This window comes from Terrapene carolina, unplaced genomic scaffold (genome assembly GCF_002925995.2).
Source record: "Terrapene carolina triunguis isolate 2854851 unplaced genomic scaffold, T_m_triunguis-2.0 Scaffold33924, whole genome shotgun sequence".
Lineage (NCBI taxonomy): Eukaryota > Metazoa > Chordata > Testudines > Emydidae > Terrapene > Terrapene triunguis.
The window spans coordinates 498,431-518,987 of record NW_020698275.1 but is presented as its reverse complement, the minus strand read 5'-3'; the positions used below and the strand labels follow the sequence as shown (position 1 = coordinate 518,987).

Sequence of the window (20,557 nt, the reverse complement as noted above, 5' to 3'; positions counted from 1 at the left end):
AATTTCCCCTGGGGCAGGTTCTTACACAATTGCCAATGAGGGTGGGCTGGGCTTACATCTGTCTCTGAAGGCTCTGGTGCTGCCCCCTGTGGGAGATTGGATACCGAGCTAGCGGGACCCCTGATTGGATCCCATCTAGGGGATTGGGCCAAAAGAAATCTGATGAGGTTCAACAAGGACAAGTGCAGAGTCCTGCACTTAGGATGGAAGAATCCCATGCACTGCTACAGACTATGGACTGAGTGGCTAGGCAGCAGTTCTGCAGAAAAGGACCTAGGGGTTACAGTGGACAAGAAGCTGGATATGAGTCGACAGTGTGCCCTTGTTGCCAAGAAGGCGAACGGTATTTTGGGCTGTATAAGTAGGAGCATTGCCGGCAGATCGAGGGACCTGATCATTCCCCTCTATTCGACATTGGTGAGGCCTCATCTGGAGTACTGTGTCCAGTTTTGGGCCCCCCACTACAAGAAGGATGTGGAAAAATTAGAAAGAGTCCAGCGGAGGGCAACAAAAATGATTAGGGGGCTGGAGCACATGACTTATGAGGAGAGGCTGAGGGAACTGGGATTGTTTAGTCTGCAGAAGAGAAGAATGGGGGGGGATTTGATAGCTGCTTTCAACTACCTGAAAGGGGGTTCCGAAGAAGATGGATCTAGATGGTTCTCAGTGGTACCAGATGACAGAACAAGGAGTAATGGTCTCAAGTTGCAGTGGGGGAGGTTTAGGTTGGATATTAGGAAACACTATTTCACTAGGAGGGTGGTGAAGCACTGGAATGGGTTCCCTAGGGAGGTGGTGGAATCTCCTTCTTTAGAGGTTTTTATGGTCAGGCTTGACAAAGCCCTGGCTGGGATGATTTAGTTGGGGATTGGTCCTGCTTTGAGCAGGGGGTTGGACTAGATACCTCCTGAGGTCTCTTCCAACCCTGATATTCTATGATTCTATGATGATCTAGCCGTGCCTGTGTAGTTGGCATTGGCATGGTGGTTGTGGTTGCAGGGAGACAGGCTCAGTGGGAACTGGCAGGGATAAGGGTACAACGTGTGGGGCTTGCGTGGCAGGCGCTTGGTGGGAAGTGGCAGATGGCATTGTCAGAAAGCAGCAGGGATAACGTGTGGGGGTGATGGGCACTGGCACAGAGTAAGTAGGAGGCACCCACAGTCAGCAGGGCAGGGCAGGCATGGCATGGACAACAGAGACACTCTTCAATTCATTCATAAATTGATGACGAGTCCAAAGCACTTTCAGTTCCCAGGGAATACTAGGCTTTTCCCTAACGAGCTTTTCTTGTTTCTCCTCACTGAAACCTGCTATTTATAATCGCAATGGCTCAGATCTGCCCTGACTCAGCACAGCCCAGGGTTCCCCCTTCGGTTACTTATGTGATTAAAGAAAAGTATCTGTTCAGCATGAAAAGCAGAAGGGATGTGGGATCAGGCGGCAAAGATCACTGCACAAAATGTAACAGTCCCAAAGACACATTTCTCTAGGGTCTGATCCTGCTCTGACTGCATGAGGAGCCCTCTCTCCATGGTACTAACAGTACCATCGGTGGTGCGCAGGGATCACTCAGTGCTTAAAGTGTGGGCAAAATCTCTCCTTTATTCTGTGGTCAACACGAGCTAACAACAGCGGCTGCACCATGCCCTGCTCAGACTCTCCGTCTGGGATGCTCAGCCCTTAAAGGCGCAGTCCTCACTACCAGACCGCCGGTGTTAGCCATAGGCAGGCACTGCCTCCCTTAGCAGTGATCGGCCCCAGCACAGGGATACAAGGTGTGGGTGAAGGATCCCCGTCTTCTGCACCCGCATGAAACAAACACACAAGCTTCCCCTTTATGCTGCAATTTTTACCACCTCCGGAATATCACCTCCCCCACATAGTGATCCGTGGGGATAGAAAACTGAAATCATGATGACTCAGGTTCCCCTTTCATCACCGCAGTATTTGTCAGCTGGGCATTGTCGGGGGAATGTATGAAATCTTTGGCTCTGCCACAATGTCATCAAATGACACCAACTAGCTCTGGGCTTGTGTACCCTGTAGGCCCCAAAAATAATTTCCTGCTGAAATAGTGCCAACATTCCATCCCGTGAAAGATCTTTGAATGTGATCTCTCAATATTCTGGCATAACTTCTGCCATTGATCAGACAGGCTGTGCAGCTCTGCCCTGGTTTATTTTTAATTCATCTGGTCACCACATATGCCATCAAATATTGATCGGTATCTCGGCCTAAATCTGTAGCTGGCAACAGAAGAGGAAATGCTTTAGAGAGGGCTCCAGTTGAGTAAGTCTTTCACAGCGTGGTACATCTAGTTGGTAACTGCTATGACCTCGTTTTCTGTGAGCTGTACCTTTAAATTCTAAAGAGCTGCCAATTTGTGAGACAGATGAGACACACACACTGTGCTCTCTCTCCTGGAGCATTTACTTTTTGTGCTGGTTTCATTGTTTCTTTCACTCAGACTGAGGGTACAGGGCTCTTCTTGATATAGGGTCTATCCTGAAACGTGTGTATCTCTTGTCCAGTGGGTATCCCCTCCTGGGGCAGGGATCCCTCCTTCATTGTGCACACACATTCAGATGTCTAAACTGAAAGGCAGCAAGCGGTCTGGTGGAGGGTTCTCCTGTTCCAGGCAGCCACCTTGATTGTTAACGAGAAATCACTCGGCATGTCACCAAAGCGCAAAGGTTTTAATGACATTCTGCGGGATGAGCCTGCGGTGACTTTGCTTGGCTGGTTTGTGCTCTCTGGGGAAAGGCAGTCATGAGGCCCTGGTTTCCTTTTTATGAATGATCAGTGTCAGTTGCCCGCTGCTCACATTGTGCAAGGCCCCGTGCGGTGGCTAACTCAGCAGTTTCACTTCTCTGCTTTCACTCTGCGGAGAGTCTGTACTGAGCCAGATCATTGAGTGTCTTCTGGTTTCATGTCAATACATTTTAAGGCTGGCAGGGACAATTATGATCATCTAGTGTGGGGTTCTTAAACTGGGGGTCATGACCTCTCAGGGGGTCATGAGGTTATTATGTGGGGGTCTGCCCCGCTCTGAAGCAGCGCTGCCACCAGCAGTAGCAGCGCAGAAGTAAGCGTTGCAATAGAGTGCAAAGTCTGCTGGAAAAAGTGTGATTGGCAAAGTTTCTTCGCATCCCCTGTATTAAACAGTAACTATTTTAAAAAAACCCTTTTCTGCTTATAACAATAATTCAATTAAAATGTTAGTCTTAGTTTAAAAGAGGCGAGAAAAAGGAAATTCATTTTAAACAACAGAGTTATAAATTTAGCATTTAAAATAGTGTTAAATATAAAAATATGTTTTTAGTTTATAAGGGGGGAGGTCGCCCTCCGAGGCTTGCTTTAGGAAAGGGGTCGCCAGTAGAAAAGTTGGAGAATTGCTGAGTCTGACCTCCTGCGTAGCCCAGGCCCAAGCATTTGAATTTTACCTAGTGATTCCTGCACTGAATCCAGTACCTGTTTGTTGCACCAGCGCACTGGTTTTAGAAAGGCATCCATTCTTGGTTTAAAGACGCCAAGTGAGGGAGAATCTACCACGTTCCCTGGGAAGCTGTTCCAATGATTAATTCCCTTCCTTGTTAACACGTTGAGTTTTATTCCCTATTTGACTTTTTCTAATTTCAGCTTCCAGACACTGGACCTTGTTCTGCCTTTGTCTGCTAGATTAAAGAGCCCTCGGCTGTCAGAAATCATCACCATGTGGAGGCACTTATAGACCATGAACAAGTCACCTCTGCAACTTCTCTTTGGAAGGCCAAATACTCTGAGCTACTTTAAACTTCCAACTCCTTTAAACCTCTTGCGTGCAAATGTGGGGTGCAGAGACCACAGCCTAACATGCTGGCCGATAATGTCTCCTTGTTGGCTTGTACTCCCCTGTCTGTCTGTATCCATGTGGTGTCTATATACTTAGATGGTGAGTTCCTCGGGGCAGGGAATGTCTTTTTGTTCTGTTTTTGTCCTGCACCTAGCACAGTGGGTTCCTGGCCCACGTGTGGGTCTCCAGGTGATACAGCACGACAGATCATAAATAATTATCCATGGCCGCTGATTTGAAAATGTTTCACTTTCATAGAAGCTGTCCAACATCCTCGTTAGTTACTATTTGGATGGAAAATATTTCATCATCGTTATATGAGACACATACACTACCCAGCTTTATTCCAAATGCAGAACAGAAATCTTTAGTGAAAACTTCTGCCTTGGCTCCATCGCTAGAGACAATTTTACCATCTCCGTCTGGCCAGGGACCTTTACAGTTGTTAGGATTCCTTTTGTTCCTGACAGATTTTAAAAACTTCCTCCCCATTGTCCTTAGCCCGCTTGGCCACTGATATCTCATTGATACTGCCTGCCTGCTCTTCCTAACTTCTAATGTATATTCATTGCCACTAACCTCCCTGTTTTTCCATGTGTGTACTGATTTCCTATCTTTGATCGCTGCCCCACACCCCCTCTGAACCAGAGTCACTCGTGACTCAAGCCCCAGATTCACTTGAAAGAGTTTGTAGCCGCCTGGCGTGAATTCTGAGTTTGTAATTAAACATCGGGTGAGCCTGGGACTGTCTCTTTGTGCTGCACCTAGCACCGTAGGGTTCTACTCCTTGACTAGCCTCTGCTGGGCCATTGTGATAAGACTAATTAATAAGTAATGAGGGTGGTTTTCCTTTCCTAGCTGTCTCCTGCCTCTCTCATGCCCCTTGCACAGTTACTCGCCTGGAAAAGCTGGGTCCTCTTGCAGACCTGGGGGAGACCAGAGGTCTGATTCAGACCTGGTGTTACACCCCGGATGGCCCTAGCTGCGAGGGGTGCCTGGGGAGCTGCTGCTGTCAGCAAGGTGACTAATGGTGACCTCCGACCCACACCCATCCTACGGAGCAGTGCCTCCGTGTCAGCCAGAGACCTGTCCGTGAGGCAGTGATTGGGCAGACCTGCGCTGGTTTGGGGCGCTCCCAGTGGAGGCTGGGGAGAACTTCTGCTCAGCCTGGAATAGGGGGGAGGGGGGATCACGCCTGCGGATGCAGTGGGGTCGGTGCCTGGGTCGCTCTGTCTGAGCACTAGACTCAGAGCCAGATGAGGCCGGATATCCTCCTGATAGGAAACGGTCGCAGTTTGAGGAAGCCTGAGTCACATCCGGGGGGGTTAAGGAGGGGCTCTGCAGGCTGCAGCGCCATGGGCGGCATCGGCCATCGCCATGGCCCCCCCAACTCTAGCTCCCGAGACTGCTCTCCTGCAGCCATGCCAGAGGGGCAGAGGCCTTTGTGATGGACGGTGCTCGCTGAGGGTGCTGCCTAGTGGTTAGGGGGTTAGGCCCCTGGTGGCCATGTCTCTACTCTTTCCCCTGGACCACCTTCACAACCAGCTGCCTCCAGCCAGTACACAGGGCAGGGTCTCCTTCCCCCCAATGAACGCAGCTGGCCCTCCCGCAACGTGAAACGGGGACACACCTCTCCCAAGAGATGCTCCCTGCCCTACAAGTGCGAGCGTTTGCTCCACGTGCACTTCTGTGCTCTAGGAATAACAAGAGCACAGCATGTCCCCTGTCCTCGTGGAAGCACTAGCTACCAGCCCTGAGTGGGATGATAGGACAGGGCGGTCTGGAATAGCAATGACCCAGGAGATCCCTTCCAGTCCTGCGTTCCTGTGAGATCCTTTGGGACAATGGCCCTGCACCAGCTACCTGAGATTCCCCCCACTGCTGAACGGGCCCTGGCACGAGACTGTCCTCCTCGATCCAGCCATGGAATGGATCTGGGAACCACAGGGTCATCTTTTCTGCTCCAGTGGCCTCCCTAGGCAGGGATGGGTCTTGAACAGGGGAGACGCAGCACTTGGGCTGTACGTGTCGGAGAGTCACCCAACCTTTGATGATCCTGGCATGGGGCTTGGCTCTGGGGTCCTGGCTGACTCATATGCTTTGGGAACTCCCTAGCCAGGGCTGTGTCATGCTCAGGGAGACCCAAAGCGTGTCAGATGTGAAGGGAGAAGAACAAGGCCGGGTCCTCTGCCCATCACTTACTCAGTTGCACAGAGTCCCTCCCCACTCCCCACCCGCCTGCCGACCCGTCTCCAGAGAGAAAGAGTCCTTCTCTCCCCTTGTGAGACCTCCTGGTGCTCAGGCACGGTCAGGCTGTTCAGATTTCTTGCACGGTTTCCCAGCCATGAGCATCCCAGCTTTTGGTGGGACTCAACCAGCTCTGCTCTTGCTGAGTGGCACTGGAGTCGGTGCTGCCGTGTCCACTCCCAAGTCCTGCTGTAATTGACATGCCCGGGGAGAGCAGTGGAGGCCCTGACAGGCGGCGGGAGCAATGGCATGTTCTCCCGTCCAAACCTCCGCAGGTCTTGGCACCTGGCGAGCTGCCTCCTGTCCTCAGAGCTGATTCGCCATGAGCTCAGGAGAGGTTATTTGAAAAGCATGTGAGGTTTCCTCAGCCTAAGGCTCAGCTCCTGCCTGCCTGCTGAAGTTCTGAGGTCAGGAGAAATCTCTCCGTGACTCTGCGAGGGTTTTAACCTTCCAAGAATTCACAGAGAACTGCCCCAAAATAGCTCCTAGAAAAACATCCGGTCATGATTCACAAGCTGTCCCAGTGGTTAATGACTCTCGCTGGTAAAAATGGACATCTTATTTCCAGGCTGAATTTGTCTGGCTTCAACGTCCAGCCTCTAGATCAAATTTAGCCACATTTACAGCTCAGCTGAGAAACTCAGCTCCTTCCCTTCCTCTATCCTTTATCCGGAGTAATTTTATTAGCACAGAGCATTTACTATTGACGAATTCCCCCCACCCCCAAACTCCCCAAAACTGAACCCCAAATCAGAACTCCGCCTCCATCAAATACAAATTGTCTCGTTAACGATAGCAAGCGCGTAAGAAGAGACTGGCTGAAATAGAAATGACCAACCACACACTTAAAGCAACTGTGCACGGGGCCCTTTCTTGCCTGGCAGATCTGGTGCTGTATCAGACTCAGACTGGGGATTTTTCAAAGATCAGTGACTAAAATGAGTTTTTCCTGCTTTTCACTCTTGTTAACCCTTCCTAGGCAATACAGCTGCGAGAGAGAGACCGGCATGGCAACAGAGCGGGGTACTCAGTTCCACAGAGTTACCCCCCTGCCCTCTGTACTGAAGGCAATCATGTGCCACAGAGGGCAGAGTTGATGACAAGACCTTTATTACCGGGGATGCTGATGGCTAACATGGAAAGAACCCATCCGTATGAATTAGTATCAGTATCACTAAACAGCCTAGCAGCTCCAGTCCTGGACCAGGGCCCCAGTGTGCAAGGTGCTGTACAAACACAGAGCAAAAAGTCCCTGCCCTAAGTACAAGACAAGAGACAATGGCTGGATACAGGCAGGTGGGGGAGAACAAGGCAACAAGGAGGCAGTATTGGTCAGCATGGTAGGCAATGATCTCTGCACACTGGCAGCCCAGCACTTCTCTCGGATCGCAGGCTGAGTTTGCAGGACCTGCACTCAGAAAACTCTTTGTGCTCCAAGAGACACTAAGCTGGGAAGCCAGGAATGCGGATTTTTCCCCTTTCAGAGCCAAGCTGCACATTAAAATACAGCGGATAATTCAAAGGGGACACATCCATCGGTGTGCCCCAATACAAAAAGGCCAGGAATTGGCATGAAAGCCGGAGAGCCCTAAATGCAATCAAAGCCCAAGCACTCCGAATCCTTAGCTCCATGCTGTCAGCCAGAAGAGCAGACCGGGTCACAGCCACCCGAGTTCCACAGCTCCAGGGTCGAAAGGCAGGCGATGGAAGCCAGCGGGTTCACGGGTCAGTTCGAAGCCCGCCAATCGGCCTCTCGTTCCAACGTCAGCGCCACAAGGGGACAGAAAACCAGGGATGTTGCCAGTCTTCTAGCGCTTGTGCCTTTAATCAGCCGGCACCCACGGCATCCCGCCATTATCCTGTCAGCACTGATGGCCTCAGTACAACTCATAGGCAAGTAAAGTCTATTCATGTCCCTTGTGTTTCATTCAGATGTTTAATTAAATTAAAAATAAAGGGGGTGGACTGATAGCCCTAAATCCTCTGCTTGTGCCGAGAATAGGCACAGGATGAGTAGCTGCCGGGCAAGTCCCAGAACTGCCTCACCAATGAGCCTTTGACCCTGATTGGCAGAAAGTGCACCTTGGGCTGGCAGGAGAACCAGTCTACGTGGCCGATTCAGTCCTCAGCTTCTCTGCCGAACCTGCCGTCAAGAAAGTGTGAATTGTGACCGTATTTCCTGCGATGCAGGTTCTTGTCCACCAGAAATGGGGCTGGGCCCCTCCCTTAACTCATTTCACACGGGGTCACCAGGCAGCCGTCGGAATATCACCGTTCCATATTGAAGCGCGATTGGTAGAGCTGCCTGGGAAACGGCTTTTGTTCCCTCCCCCCCTTGCAAGCAAATTTAGAGTTTCGGTTTTTTGATGAAAACTTGACCTTTTTCAGTGAAAACAGAATATTTTCAGTTCTACTGATGGACTGCCGTTCAACATGGTCATCGACAACTCGGACACAGGGCCGGCTCCAGGTTTTTTGCCACCCCAAGCCAAAAGAAAAAAGAAAAAAAGCCGGAGTGCTGCCGCAGAAGCAAAAAAAAAAAAAAAAAAAAGCCGCCGCCCCGCCGCAAAAAAAAAAAAAAAAAAAAAGGAATGCCGCCCCTTGAGAAGTCCCGCCCCAAGCATGCTAGAGCCGGCCCTGCTCGGACAATGGAGGGACAATATGCTTTCTGAAATTTGCAATGACACCACACGCCGGGAAGGATTGCAAGCACTTTGGAGGCTAGGATTAGAATTCAAAATGATCTTGAGAAGTTGGAAAAGTCTGATATCAATAAGATGAAATGTAGTAAAGACAAGTGCCAAGTACTACATCTAGGGAGGAAAAATCAAATGCACAACTACGAAATGGGGAATAACTCTTAGGTGGCAGTACTGCTGAAAAGGATCTGGGGGTGACAGTGGATCACAAATTGAATAAGAGTCAGCAATGTGAATCAGTTGCAAAAAAGGCTAATATCGCTCTGAGATGTATGAATAGGAATGTTGTATGTAAGACACAGGAGGTAATTGTCCCGCTCTGCTCCGGACTCGTGAGACCTCAGCTGGAGTCCTGTGTCCAGTGTTGGGCACTACACTTTAAGAAAGATGTAGACAAATTGGAGAGTCCCCAGGAAAGCAACACAAATAATAACTGGCTTAGAAAATGTGATGTATGAGGAAAGGTTTTAAAAACTGGTACGTTTAGCCTTGAGAAAAGAAGACTGAGGGGGGATGGGATAACAGTCGTGAAATATGTTAAGGGTTGTTACAAAGAGGACAGTGATCAGTTGTTCTACAGGTCTGCTGGAGGTAGGACAAGAAACGACGGGCGTAATCTGCAGCAAGAGAGATTTAGGTTCGATATCAGGAAAATTTTTCAAGCTATAAAGGTAGTTAAGCTCTGGAACAGGTTTCCAAGGGAGGTTGTGGAATCCCCATCAGTGGAGAAGAAAAAGACGCCCCCTTCCCCAACGAGCGTCACACAGACAGAAGGTTCCTGTCCCCAGAAGCTTAAGGTAATGACCTTCAATCACCAATGACCTGGGCTGGATTTGAATTAGGGACTCAAGACTTCAGATTTCATTATGAGTCTTGTGTCACACCTACTCCCCCACAAAGGCAGGTGTGTTAGTTCAAAGACAAACCTGCCACCGTTACCACGATGGACTCATGTCCTCGCTTCCTTTTTTCCAGGACTTTTGATGACCTAAACACCGAAATGGAATTTGAGAGTCACTCTAGATTTCAACTTCCTCTTTGATTTCTCAACTCAGCAAAATTTGGGTCTGTGGGTCATCACGCACTTGGTCTGATGTATGTGTTTCCCTAAAATGCTGCTGTATAAAGCTGGCACAAAGGCCTGTGGTTCAGCATCAGACGAAGGAGGAGAACTTGAAAGAATTCCTGCTCTTGTTCAGCTGCTGCCGCTCCTCCTCACCCAGCAGAAGCATGAAGGTCTGTGTGGCCGCCTTCGCGGTTCTCCTCATCGCTGCCCTCTGCTCCCAGGCCCATTCTCAGCTTGGTAAGTCCTGTTTCTCTTCTGCCTTTCTGCAGCGCTCGGAGCTCTCACTCTCACTGCGGTTCAGACTATGTCAAGGTTGGTTTCAGGTGTAGGAAGGCTTGTAGTGAGGGAGCCCATGAAACAGCCATAAACTTCAGTTGGTCTAGCTGAAGTATCTCAGGGGTCTTCCTTCTCTGAGAGGCCCGTGAGCAGTGACAGCAAGGGGTGGAGCTGAGGGTCAGCTAACCCTATTGGGACTGCAGGAGAAGCCTTCAGATCCTCAGACACCGTTAGCGATGGGTTAGAGAATCATTCAAGTCTCTTCTTTCCTTCCAGATGGCATCAACACCCCAACTTCCTGCTGCTTCAGCTATGTTTCCAAGCCGATCCCACGGAGCCTTGTGGTGAAGTACCAGCACACCAGCATCAAGTGCTCCTTGCCGGCTGTAATGTGAGTATGATTTTCGGGCAGATGTTCTATGTTCATGCAGAGAAACAACCCTATAGGATGAACGGATGGGGGAGGGAATCTGCAGGGCTCTTGTAATACAAATGTCAGGCATTTTTAACCCCTGGGTAAAAGACAATTATTCAAAAGTTCTCCACATTCCCCTGTGGCCTCTAGAGGCCTTCAAAATACCTACAATAGGTAGCTTAAGAGAACAAGGACAGATTGATGTTTTGCAGACTCATGGAGAAGGTTCATGCTTGAGCCCTTGCTCTGGGTTCTTGCATCAGGGACTGACACAGCTTTCAGTTCCATGAGTAACTCAGCAGCAGGGGGTTGCGAAAGCATTCTCATGCAGCTCTCTTTGAGCGGGCAGCAAGAAAGCCGGGGTGTCTTGAGCATTCCAGTAGGGGCAGACGGGGCCAGAGCCACAGCTGGGGTAAATGGGCATGGCTACACCTGCTGCAGATCTAACCTGCAAGCACACCACTAGCGAGAGTAACAAAGGGCGGGCAGGGGACAGACTGAGGAAGAAGAAGGGTTGCAGCAGTGATCCCCCTGGGTCGCTCAGATTAGGGATACACACCATTTTAGATAATCGCTGATACTCATTGCATGGGCATGGAGGAAGAAGTGAGTCAGCAGAAGGAATATGCATGGAACCAGGGTAGTGGCTCAGTGGGACCAGAATTTAGGAGGCTGTCCCTTATGTCAAGGGCTGGACATTGCACCAGGGTAAGGTCACCTGCTGGGGTGAGGCCCCGGTGGTAACGTCAAAGCTGGAGACGCTGATCCAGTGATTTTATCCCCATGATATCCAAGGTCGGAGGCAGCTTAAATCCCTCTGTCTGGGGGATGGTGCTACAGCTGAGTGACAGGCACTCGCTGTAACGTTATTGACCTGCTGCATTCTGATTGGCTGAGACAATAGGCCTGACATGTGCGGCAGCCAGTCACAGATCAGCTTCTCCACAGTAGGGTTCAGCGAAGGTTTCACCTTTAAAAAAGCAGAGTCCTCATTGGCTGATTATTCTTTAAAAATGCTCAGTGTTGTTGGCCAACACAGAATCCATCGGGTGTCCACGATCTGCTCTGCCGTAGCTTGTGTCCCAGGGGATCCACTTTCCTTCTTCTCCCTGTGAAGATTCTGAACCGAGTTTTTATCTCTGCAGCTTTACCACTAAAAAAGGCCGGGAAGTCTGCTCCGATCCCAATACACGATGGGTCCAGGAGTACATCAAGCACGTGAAACAAAACTGACGAGCCCCTGACGGCAACAGCTGCTGGCGACCGTCCCGAAAGCCCCTGGAGGTCGCGGGAGGCAATTGCTCCTCCCACAAAGAACTTATTTTAATATATTATTTGTAATGTTTATTTTTGAACTAGAACAACAATTTATTATATTTAAATTATTTGTGTTTAAGTTAAATCAATGTCAATTTTTTTTGACTGAACAAAATAAAAAAAGGCAATTGAAATATTCGGCTGTGCCTGTTAATGAGGATTTAGGATTCAAGATCATAAAATTTGATGTGTTTACAAATATCTCTGGGCCTGCGCACCTTTGAATGCTCCGGGCTGTCTCTCTGAAGCTTTTGCAGGAGTGATCCCTGATCTGGGGGGATGAGGGTCTCAGCAGCATACCTCTGGCGATATCAATTTCCAATTAAAATAATCCAACCCCAACCTTTTACAGCTGGACGTTAAAGGGATAAGGTTGAAAAACCAAGTTATATTTATAAAACAAGGGTGAAATTTGCCTGCAGTGGAGCAGTGTGGGGCCAGGGCTTGGAGACACGAGTGAACAGCTCTAGTCAAAGATGGGGGAGGGAGTATGGCCTGGTGGTTAGAACATTGGCGCTGAACCTTTTCAATACTAGGCCCCCTCCCTGACTTAGCAACATGGGAAGGAGAGGGTGGTTGTGACCCCCTGATTCCTGTTCATGACACCCCCTCCCACGACTCAGGACCCCCAGTTGAGAACCAACAGGTGGGAGGAGCCACAGGCCTGGAACCCAGGTTGGGAAGCTCCTAGGCAGCTGCTGTGTCCATACTGCCACCTCTGGCAACTGGGAGAACTGCAACCTATGAGTCCTACTGGCTCATGCCCCACAGGATGTCCCGCCCACAGAGGCCCTGAGTGGCAGTGCCCATGGTGTTTCCTGATTGGCCCAGGCATGCTATTTAAGGCATAGGGAAAACACCTGTAGGCTGCTGTGCAACTAGGGGGATCTCTGGCTTGGTGCTACAACAGACCCATCTGTGTGCTCCTGATACCTGGCCTTGTTCCTGGCCCCAGCCCTGCTCCTGGGTCCTGGCCCCAGCCCTGCTTCTGATACCTGGCCTTGTTCCTGGCCCCAGCCCTGCTCCTGGGTCCTGGCCCAGCCCTCCTCTGATACCTGGCCTTGCTCCTCCTTCCCGATTCTTGGCCCCAGCCCTGCTCCTGACACCTTGCCCTGCCTTGGCTAACCTACTTGGCTCGGACCTGGTGCGGTTCATCAACTCCGACCTGTTCCAGTGGTGTGGACTGATGCTTCTGACCTTAACCCTCGGGACTGAGTTTGCACCTTGCCTTCTTCTGTAACTTGTAGGCTAGAACTATGGGCTGGCCGCCCGGACTCCTGGGTTCTAGTCCTGGCTCTGAAGGCTGGCAGATGGGTGGGTTTTATTGCCAGTCTATCACTGACTACCTGGGTGACCCTGGCTAGTTTATAACGGTGCATTGCTCTCTACGGGGCTGAATCACAGCTGCCTGACTGTGTGTCCGGGACTCACTCCTAACAGCTATGGAATATTTTCCTTTGGCACCAGTGGTAGGGGCTGGTGCTTTTGCAGCAGGAGGCTCTGAGTTTTCGCTCCTCTGTGGCTGTGAAGTTCTGTGTGGCCCCAGCACCAGGGCCGGCTCCAGCATTTCTGCCGCCCCAAGCAAAAAAAAAAAAAAAAAAAGCCGCGATTGGCAGCGGCAGTACAGCGGCAGGTCCTTTGCTCCTAGAGGGAGTGAGGGACCTGCCGCCCCCGAATTGCCGCAGGTGCCGCCCCTCTCCCTTGGCCGCCCCAAGCACCTGCTTGTTAAGCTGGTGCCTGGAGCTGGCCCTGCCCAGCACGCAGCCTCATGAAACCCACCATGTCTTAGACATAGTGGCCGGATCAGTCACAGAGTAATTCCACGGAAGCTACTGGCATTATCCTAGGGATGACTTTACCCTGGTATAAATATAATCTTTGTCTATCTAGGAGCTACACAGCTGTCCCCATGCTGCACCGCTTGTAACTTCCTGGGGACAGGAACCAGATTGCCCTGCTCCAAAAGCATAGGCCCTCACCGCTGGAGTGAAAGGCAAATCTTCACTGCCTGCCATCAGGACAGTGCTGCGACATGCAGCTCTGGTCCCATCTAGTAGGGGGCAGTTTGATCCTGGATTCCTGCCTAGGTCACTGGTGACATGTCAATGGGCTGTGTATTTACCTGGTTGCTATGGGGATTGCAGGCCACAGGAGTTGCACGTGGCAACAGATTTAACCCTTGCAAGACCAGGCTCCCAGAGGGAAGCAGGTGAGTGTTCAGGGATGTGTAATTCTACACCCCTGGGCCAGGCACTGAACTTGAGACCTCTGAGTCCAAGCGCGGGACCTTCTACTGTCTGAGCTCAAAGACCCACCTCTGGTGGTCAAGGCTGTAGTAGGCTCAGCAAGCTCTATATGGGGCCCAACCACCGCGAGACCGCAGGGGTGCTGGAACTGGGGGTGCTGGCGGTGCTGGCTTGAAGTGGATTCCATCATACACAGGGTGTACAGTTTTGTTCAGTGGCTTTCAGCACCCCCGCTATAAAACCTGTTCCAACGCCCCTGTGAGACGGGGAGACGGGGACAGAGCTCCCCGCTGATTGGGCTGGAGTCTGCTGAGTGTCCGCCGTGGATTTGGATCCAGATCCATTGGACACGGACATAAGTATTTCCCTGGAGGACACCTAGTGTGAGACTCAGCGATAGACACTTCCCTTATAGACACCAACGTGTCTCCCTTCCCCGTAAGGATCCAGCTAGCGCCTGCCTGGCACCTCCAGGAGTCAGAGAACAAAGCATTCAGAACCCAGCCGGGGCGTGTACAGGGGAGTGCAGGGTGGAGCGCTCCATGGGGACACCACTGCTAGGACCCCGCGGTAGCTCCGTGGCTGGGGAAGGCGGATTTGCTGAGCCCCGGGACGCACACAATGGGTGTTGCATCCCCATTGTGTGGTGTGGGCCCTGGGAGCTTGTCCCAAATGAGTCTCGGCAGGTGCTTGCCCTCCAGCCCTGGATGTCATAGTCTCATGGAGTCCCCTGTAGTCATTGATGGGTCATAGTCTGTTTTCACTGATCCGAGATTCTTGGGGTCTGCAGCGTTTGGCCTCCTGTCAGCTGTGTCTTAGAAGTATTATTCTGGCAGCGGCATGGTCTTTGAGCTCCTTTACTTTGTTTCATTAGCTGTTAGAAGCCAATTGGTTTCTAGTGCATAACATTTGTTCCTTATCTGCCCAGAGACCGAAGGGTTGGCTCTTTCAGTTACTAAAGGAAAAAGGCAGATTTGTTTTGCCGGCCCTGGATTGGGGTGTGATGTTTTTTAAATGTATTTAGACCAATCGTAACTAAATATTGCTTTTTCCCTAGGTAAGACGGGGGTCTGGACCCCTGCCTCTGCCCTTCTCCCCAGTGAATGCAAAGCCCTGGAATAATGAAATGACACGCCACAGCCGGACAGCACTTGGCAGCTACCAGGAGCGGGGGGAGAGCAGACCACAGACCGGTCTGAAGTGAGTATGTGATACCTTATACCTTAATAAGGTCACAGCCCCTGTCAGATCTACCTATCTGCGGTATTTATCTGGCCCCTCTCACCACGCCGTCTGAGCACCTCACTTGCCTTCATTTAGTCTCACAACCTCGCATGGCAGGGCAGTGCTAAAATCCCTGTTATGCAGACAGGGCACCAAAGCTCAGAAAGACCAAGGGACTTGGCCAAGGTCACATAAGAAGTCTGTGTCAAAGCAGGGACTTGAACCTGTCTCCTGAGACCCAAGTGAGGGGCCTAACCTTCTCCCTAAGGGGAAGGGTGTGGGGAGAATGTGTAGGGAGCAGGAAAGGGGAACTGCGCCCACGAGTCTTTTCTCATTTCTCGCTACTGTAACACTAGCACAGCTGGGCGGGTTGCCAGCTACAGAGATCAAACCTGGGACTTTGGGATCAATATTCAATGAGCCTCTACCACCTGAGCTAAAGGACATGGCTTTTTTAGCTATGGCTGTAGCAGGCTCATCGATCTCCGGTTGACCTAGCCACTGCTAGATGGGGACAGAGCACATGCCAGGTGGATGTGGCTTTCGCTAGTAAAAGGAAAAAGATTCGGCGCTATTGACCAACCAGAACATTACTATTATTTGTATTACCGTAGAGCCTAGGAGATGCACACCCGGCTCGGGGCCCCCTTTTGCTAAGGCGCTGCATGATTTCCCCTGCCCCGAGGAGCTCACAGTCCAAGTAAACCACCCAATAACTCCTCCCGCAGGAGGGCCTGCCAGTGACGCGGGGCTTCTTGCACACAGGGTACGGGAGGGACCAGAAATGACCATCACGAGCCCTCCAGCCCCAGAGGAGAGACCTTTCCCCAGACATCACCAAAATCACACCAGATAAGGCCTCCCCTGCCTTTGTGTGGGGTTGAGACTAATGACATCTGGGGTAAATGCGGAGGTAGGCGGCCAATCCCGGTCAAGGGAGCCTCTTCCTCCAACAACCAGCTTGAGGGTGATTTCCGGATGGGGCCTAGTTGGAGATGCAGGAACCTCCATGGGAGAGGTGGGAGTTTTCAATTGTCCAGACCGGGCACCTCGAGAGCTCAGGGTCCCATTGCGCCAGGTGCTGTACAAACAAACCGCAAGAGACAGGCCCTGCCCCGTAGCGTGTACAATCTAAACAAGCAAAGGGTGGAAGGAGTCTGAGCTCCCTTTTACAGGTGGGAGAAACGAAGGGATTAACGGATTTGCCCAAGGACACAGATGCCGTCTGTAGCAGAGGCAGGAATTGAACCCACCTCCCAGCCTACCTCTTTAAGCTAGGACTAGCCAGCTCTTCAAAGCTACCCCTACGAATCCAACTAGAATCCAATAGTGTAGTTACGGCACAATGGCTTCCCAGGAGCTGATTGAAAGCAGCCTTCAACTACCTGAAGGGGGGTTCCAAAGAGGATGGAGCTCGGCTGTTCTCAGTGGTGGCAGATGACAGAACAAGGAGTAATGGTCTCAAGTTGCAGTTGGGGAAGTTTAGGTTGGATATTAGGAAAAACTTTTTCACTAGGAGGGTGGTGAAGCACTGGAATGGGTTCCCTAGGGAGGTGGTGGAATCTCCTTCCTTAGAGGTTTTTAAGGCCCAGCTTGACAAAGCCCTGGCTGGGATGATTTAGTTGGGAATTGGTCCTGCTTTGAGCAGGGGGTTGGACTAGATACCTCCTGAGGTCTCTTCCAACCCTAATCTTCTATGATTCTATGAAACCCTCCTTGTTTTCTGCAGCGCTCCTGAAATGAACCGCCGGGTCCTGAAGCTGAAGGAGGAGGGTGAGAATAAACTCCCTTGCGGTGGGCTGTAGCAGGGGCGACGCTAGCGCATCCCTGGGCAGTGGCACTCGCTGTGAGCGATGCTGGGGAGCCAGAGGAAGGGGTCCATGCATGGGGCCGGCCTTCCCCTCTGGGAGGGAACTGCTGTTGTAACGGAGACCATGCAGGGGGAAGGGAAGGGCGCAGTCGGTGGGTGACAGTGAACAAAGGGAAGGGGCGGGGGGAGCAGAGGGTAAAGCAAGGGGAAGGCACATTACAGTGCAGAGCAGTGGCTGCAGAGGCCAGAGACAGTGATTTAGGGAGCTCCAAAACGGGCCAGATTATTCCCCCTGTGACAGGCGGGGACCTAGATCTGGTATGTGGGGGTGTTGGGGGAGCTCCAGAGCCGTTGGGGGTGGCCAGGGGGCTCTGGGTTGGCTGTGAGGAGGAGATCCAGATCTGGTGTGGATGGGTATTGGAGAAGCTCTGGATCCATTGGGGAGATCTAGGGGGCTCTGGGTTGGATGTGAGTCCATGATGTACTGCACCCAGCGCCAGTATTAGCACTGATAAGTAACAATCCCACACGGGGACGTGTATCTCACCCTGTACGCAGCACACCCTGGGTACTGGTGAGCGTACCTGTCCACATTCCTATCAACACATCCCGCTGCTCTTTCCACGCTGCTGTTTGACTCCATCTGACAGCCCCACTGAGCCCCTGCGTCCCAGCCAGCCGGGGAGTGGGCAGGCCTCGGCAATCCATCAGTGTGATTCCCCCGTTGGCTGGCGGGAGTCGCTGTTCGTCCCTGGTAGCTGCTCCCCACCCCAGGATGGCTGTGCCCGGACTGCTGTGCCCAGGAGCAGCCTGTCTGATTCAGCGGCGTCTCCTTTCCCTCCCCTGCAGAGTGCGGGCTCTGCCACCGGGCTGACTCCGACCCTGACACCTATGGGCAGAAATGCCAGCGGGGTAAGCTGTGTGTGCACGAGAACTGCCTGGTGAGTAGCTCTCCCTTTCCCCGGGGGCTGATGGTTCTCCCGAGGGGCCGGGCTGATCCGCCTGCATCTCAATGACCCACTCAACGAGACTCCCACCACTCACCTCGCAGGGTCCCGGGGTGGAGTCCTGGCCCCACTGCCATCCATGGCAAACCTCCCCCAGAGCCAATATTTCACCTGCTATTATTATACTGCACCTCCTTGGGCCACCGCTCAACGCTCCTGCTTGGGTGCATTCGGCCCTTTCCTGGATCCCGCAGCACAGAGAGATGGCTGCTCCCTTGTGATCGTCTCTAGGCTGCCCTCCTGTGTGCCAGAGAACGTCCCGGAGTTAATCCCTTTTTGAACTAGAGCAGATCTCGCGGAAACGTGTCCAGTCTTGGTTTTAAAATTCCCAGGCATGGAGAGTCCATCCCAGAGCCTGGGAAGTTGCTCTGTTCATCTGACCTCACTAATTCATCCAGCCAGCCCATTGGCTGCTTTTCTCTGCATCACCCCCAGTTTGCCTCTCTCTGCCTGATGCTGGGCTGCCCTGACCTGGCTGTTGCATTCCAGCTGTGATCTCGCTATGGCAGTACGGAGAGGAACGGCCATCTCTTTGTGCTGTGACCCCAGACCTTTGTATAATGCTGGCTGGCTTCTGCTCTGAGCTCTTGCTTCTCACGATCATTCCTAGACCTTCATTGTCCTCATGAGCGGCTTTGCTCAGACGTGGCTATCACATGAGTTTCTAGGTGCAGCCCGTACCGTCCTTGGAAACATGCATTACAGACCCGTCAGTGACTGCCAACCCGAAGGGAAAGGACCCTATTTAGCACCAGGCCGCCTGGCCTCCTAGAATTTCTGCCCAACTTGTTCTGCTGCCCATTATTATTATGACCCCTTGTCGCCAGCTGCCTGTTTTCACGCCCAAGCCGATTCAAGTGGATTTTTGAATGGCGCGGCACCGAATCGAAGGATTTGTCGAATGCAAACTAGGACAGCAATCCCTTCTTGTCACTGCCTCGCTAATTACATTGAAAGTGAGCCCAAAGTCACTAGTTAACCCCTTCCTTTCCAGTGCAGGGTTTTTACCAGGGCCGGCGACAGGCACCAGCCAACCCAGCACGTGCTTGGGGCGGCACCTTGGAAGGGGCGGCCAATCTTAGGGTGGCGGGGGCGCTCGAGGTTTTTTGTTTGTTTGTTTTTGTTTCAGCGGCGGAGCATGGGGGGGCGGGGGCTTCGGCGGCGTGTCGCTGGCGGGGCGGGGGTTGGCGCGGCGTGGCACTCGGATTTTGGGCGGCCCGGCGCGGCCCGGCGCTCGGGGTTTGGGCGGCAGTGCGCTTGGGGGGGGGGGGTGGGGGGGGGGGGCGCGGGGGGGGGGGGGGGGTTCGGCGGGCCGGCGCTCTTTTTTTTTTTGCCTGGAGCGGCAAAAAAGTTAGAGCCGGCCCTGGTTTTTACTCTCCATCACATATCTGTTTTCTAGGGTGACCAGGGAAAATTTTCAAAAATGCCCGAGTGCTTTAGCATCATAGACTCATAGACTTTAAGGTCAGAAGGGACCATTATGATCATCTAGTCTGACCTCATGCACAACGCAGGCCACAGAATCTCACCCACCCACTTCTGTAACAAACCCCTGACCTACATTGAAAGGCACCCAAACCTCCTGATTTGTTCCTCACAGGCACCCAAAGCCGCTTATTGCTCGTGGTTGCATCTATCCTCTTGACTCTTACCAACTTCCTCACATTTGCCCCCTTGCATAACTGGGATTTAAATTAGATTTACCACACAGAAACTGTCAGGGTTGCTCCCGGAACCCTTTTTCGAAGGTCAGTGTCACGTACATGGTAGATGGCAGGGCTGCTACTAGCAGGTCAGGCTTCTGCATCGGATATAGACTGAGGCCAGAGCTTCCTTCTCAGAGAGAGCCACCAGTTGTGTTCGCCGGAGGACCCTTTAATGCTCAGGCAGGTTGGCCGGAGGTTAGCCCTAGATAAGGTATGTCCCACACAGCGCCACCTAGCGGCTGACCAGTCTCACACAGGTTAGCATTCCAGGACAACCAGCACCCTCTTTGCTTTCCTCCGAACTTCAGACTGGGCCAGCTCCAGACGTCTCAATCCCGGGACTCTGAAATGAGCCCCGAAGGGCAGAGACTCTCCGAATGAGGGACACCCCTCGAAATGAAGGACGTCGCATTTTCAGCTGAACGCACTGTTTTATTAAAAATATATAATGAGATCCAGAGAGCCTGGATCTTCTTATAGTGAACTTAAACAGCATCAGATTGTTAAGTGTCCTGGCTCACCTGGGAGAAGTCCCCTCAGCACGGCTCCCTTTCCTCCCCGTTCTCCCATCCAGCTGAGCTGCAGTTGTGCTTTTGACGGGTGCAGAAGCTGCTGCAGTGAAGCCTTAGACCCCTTGCAAATCCCAGGCTTACTAGCCGTTAAGCAGCTCAGCTCATTTAGAGTGGTTAATTAGAGCTGGGGGGGGGGGGGG

General features: G+C 52.0%; 2 protein-coding genes across 2 annotated transcripts in view; both read left to right on the top strand.

Moving 5' to 3' along the window:
- Positions 1-9,951: 9,951 nt before the first annotated feature.
- On the top strand, positions 9,952-11,932 carry LOC112125720 (C-C motif chemokine 3-like). The gene is made up of 3 exons (XM_024224109.1): positions 9,952-10,081; positions 10,397-10,511; positions 11,681-11,932. The coding sequence occupies exons 1-3, from the start codon at positions 10,009-10,011 to the stop codon at positions 11,766-11,768; spliced, it is 276 nt and encodes a 91-aa protein (XP_024079877.1). The 5' UTR covers positions 9,952-10,008; the 3' UTR covers positions 11,769-11,932.
- Positions 11,933-17,061: 5,129 nt separating this feature from the next.
- LOC112121113 (PHD finger protein 7-like) overlaps positions 17,062-20,557 on the top strand; it is an 11,886-nt gene continuing 8,390 nt past the window's right edge. The window contains exons 1-2 of the mRNA XM_026663821.1: positions 17,062-17,095; positions 17,982-18,073. Of these exons, the coding sequence (XP_026519606.1) occupies positions 17,062-17,095; positions 17,982-18,073 (126 nt within the window). The remainder of the gene's footprint in view (positions 17,096-17,981; positions 18,074-20,557) is intronic.

What these genes read in the sequence shown, in the direction of transcription:
- LOC112125720 (XM_024224109.1), top strand. Translation starts at nt 10,009, where the DNA reads ATGAAGGTCTGTGTGGCCGCCTTCGCGGTTCTCCTCATCGCTGCCCTC. An exon ending in CCAGGCCCATTCTCAGCTTG is followed by an intron (nt 10,082 to 10,396) that starts GTAAGTCCTGTT and finishes CTTTCCTTCCAG; the next exon opens with ATGGCATCAACACCCCAACT. An exon ending in TGCTCCTTGCCGGCTGTAAT is followed by an intron (nt 10,512 to 11,680) that starts GTGAGTATGATT and finishes TTATCTCTGCAG; the next exon opens with CTTTACCACTAAAAAAGGCC.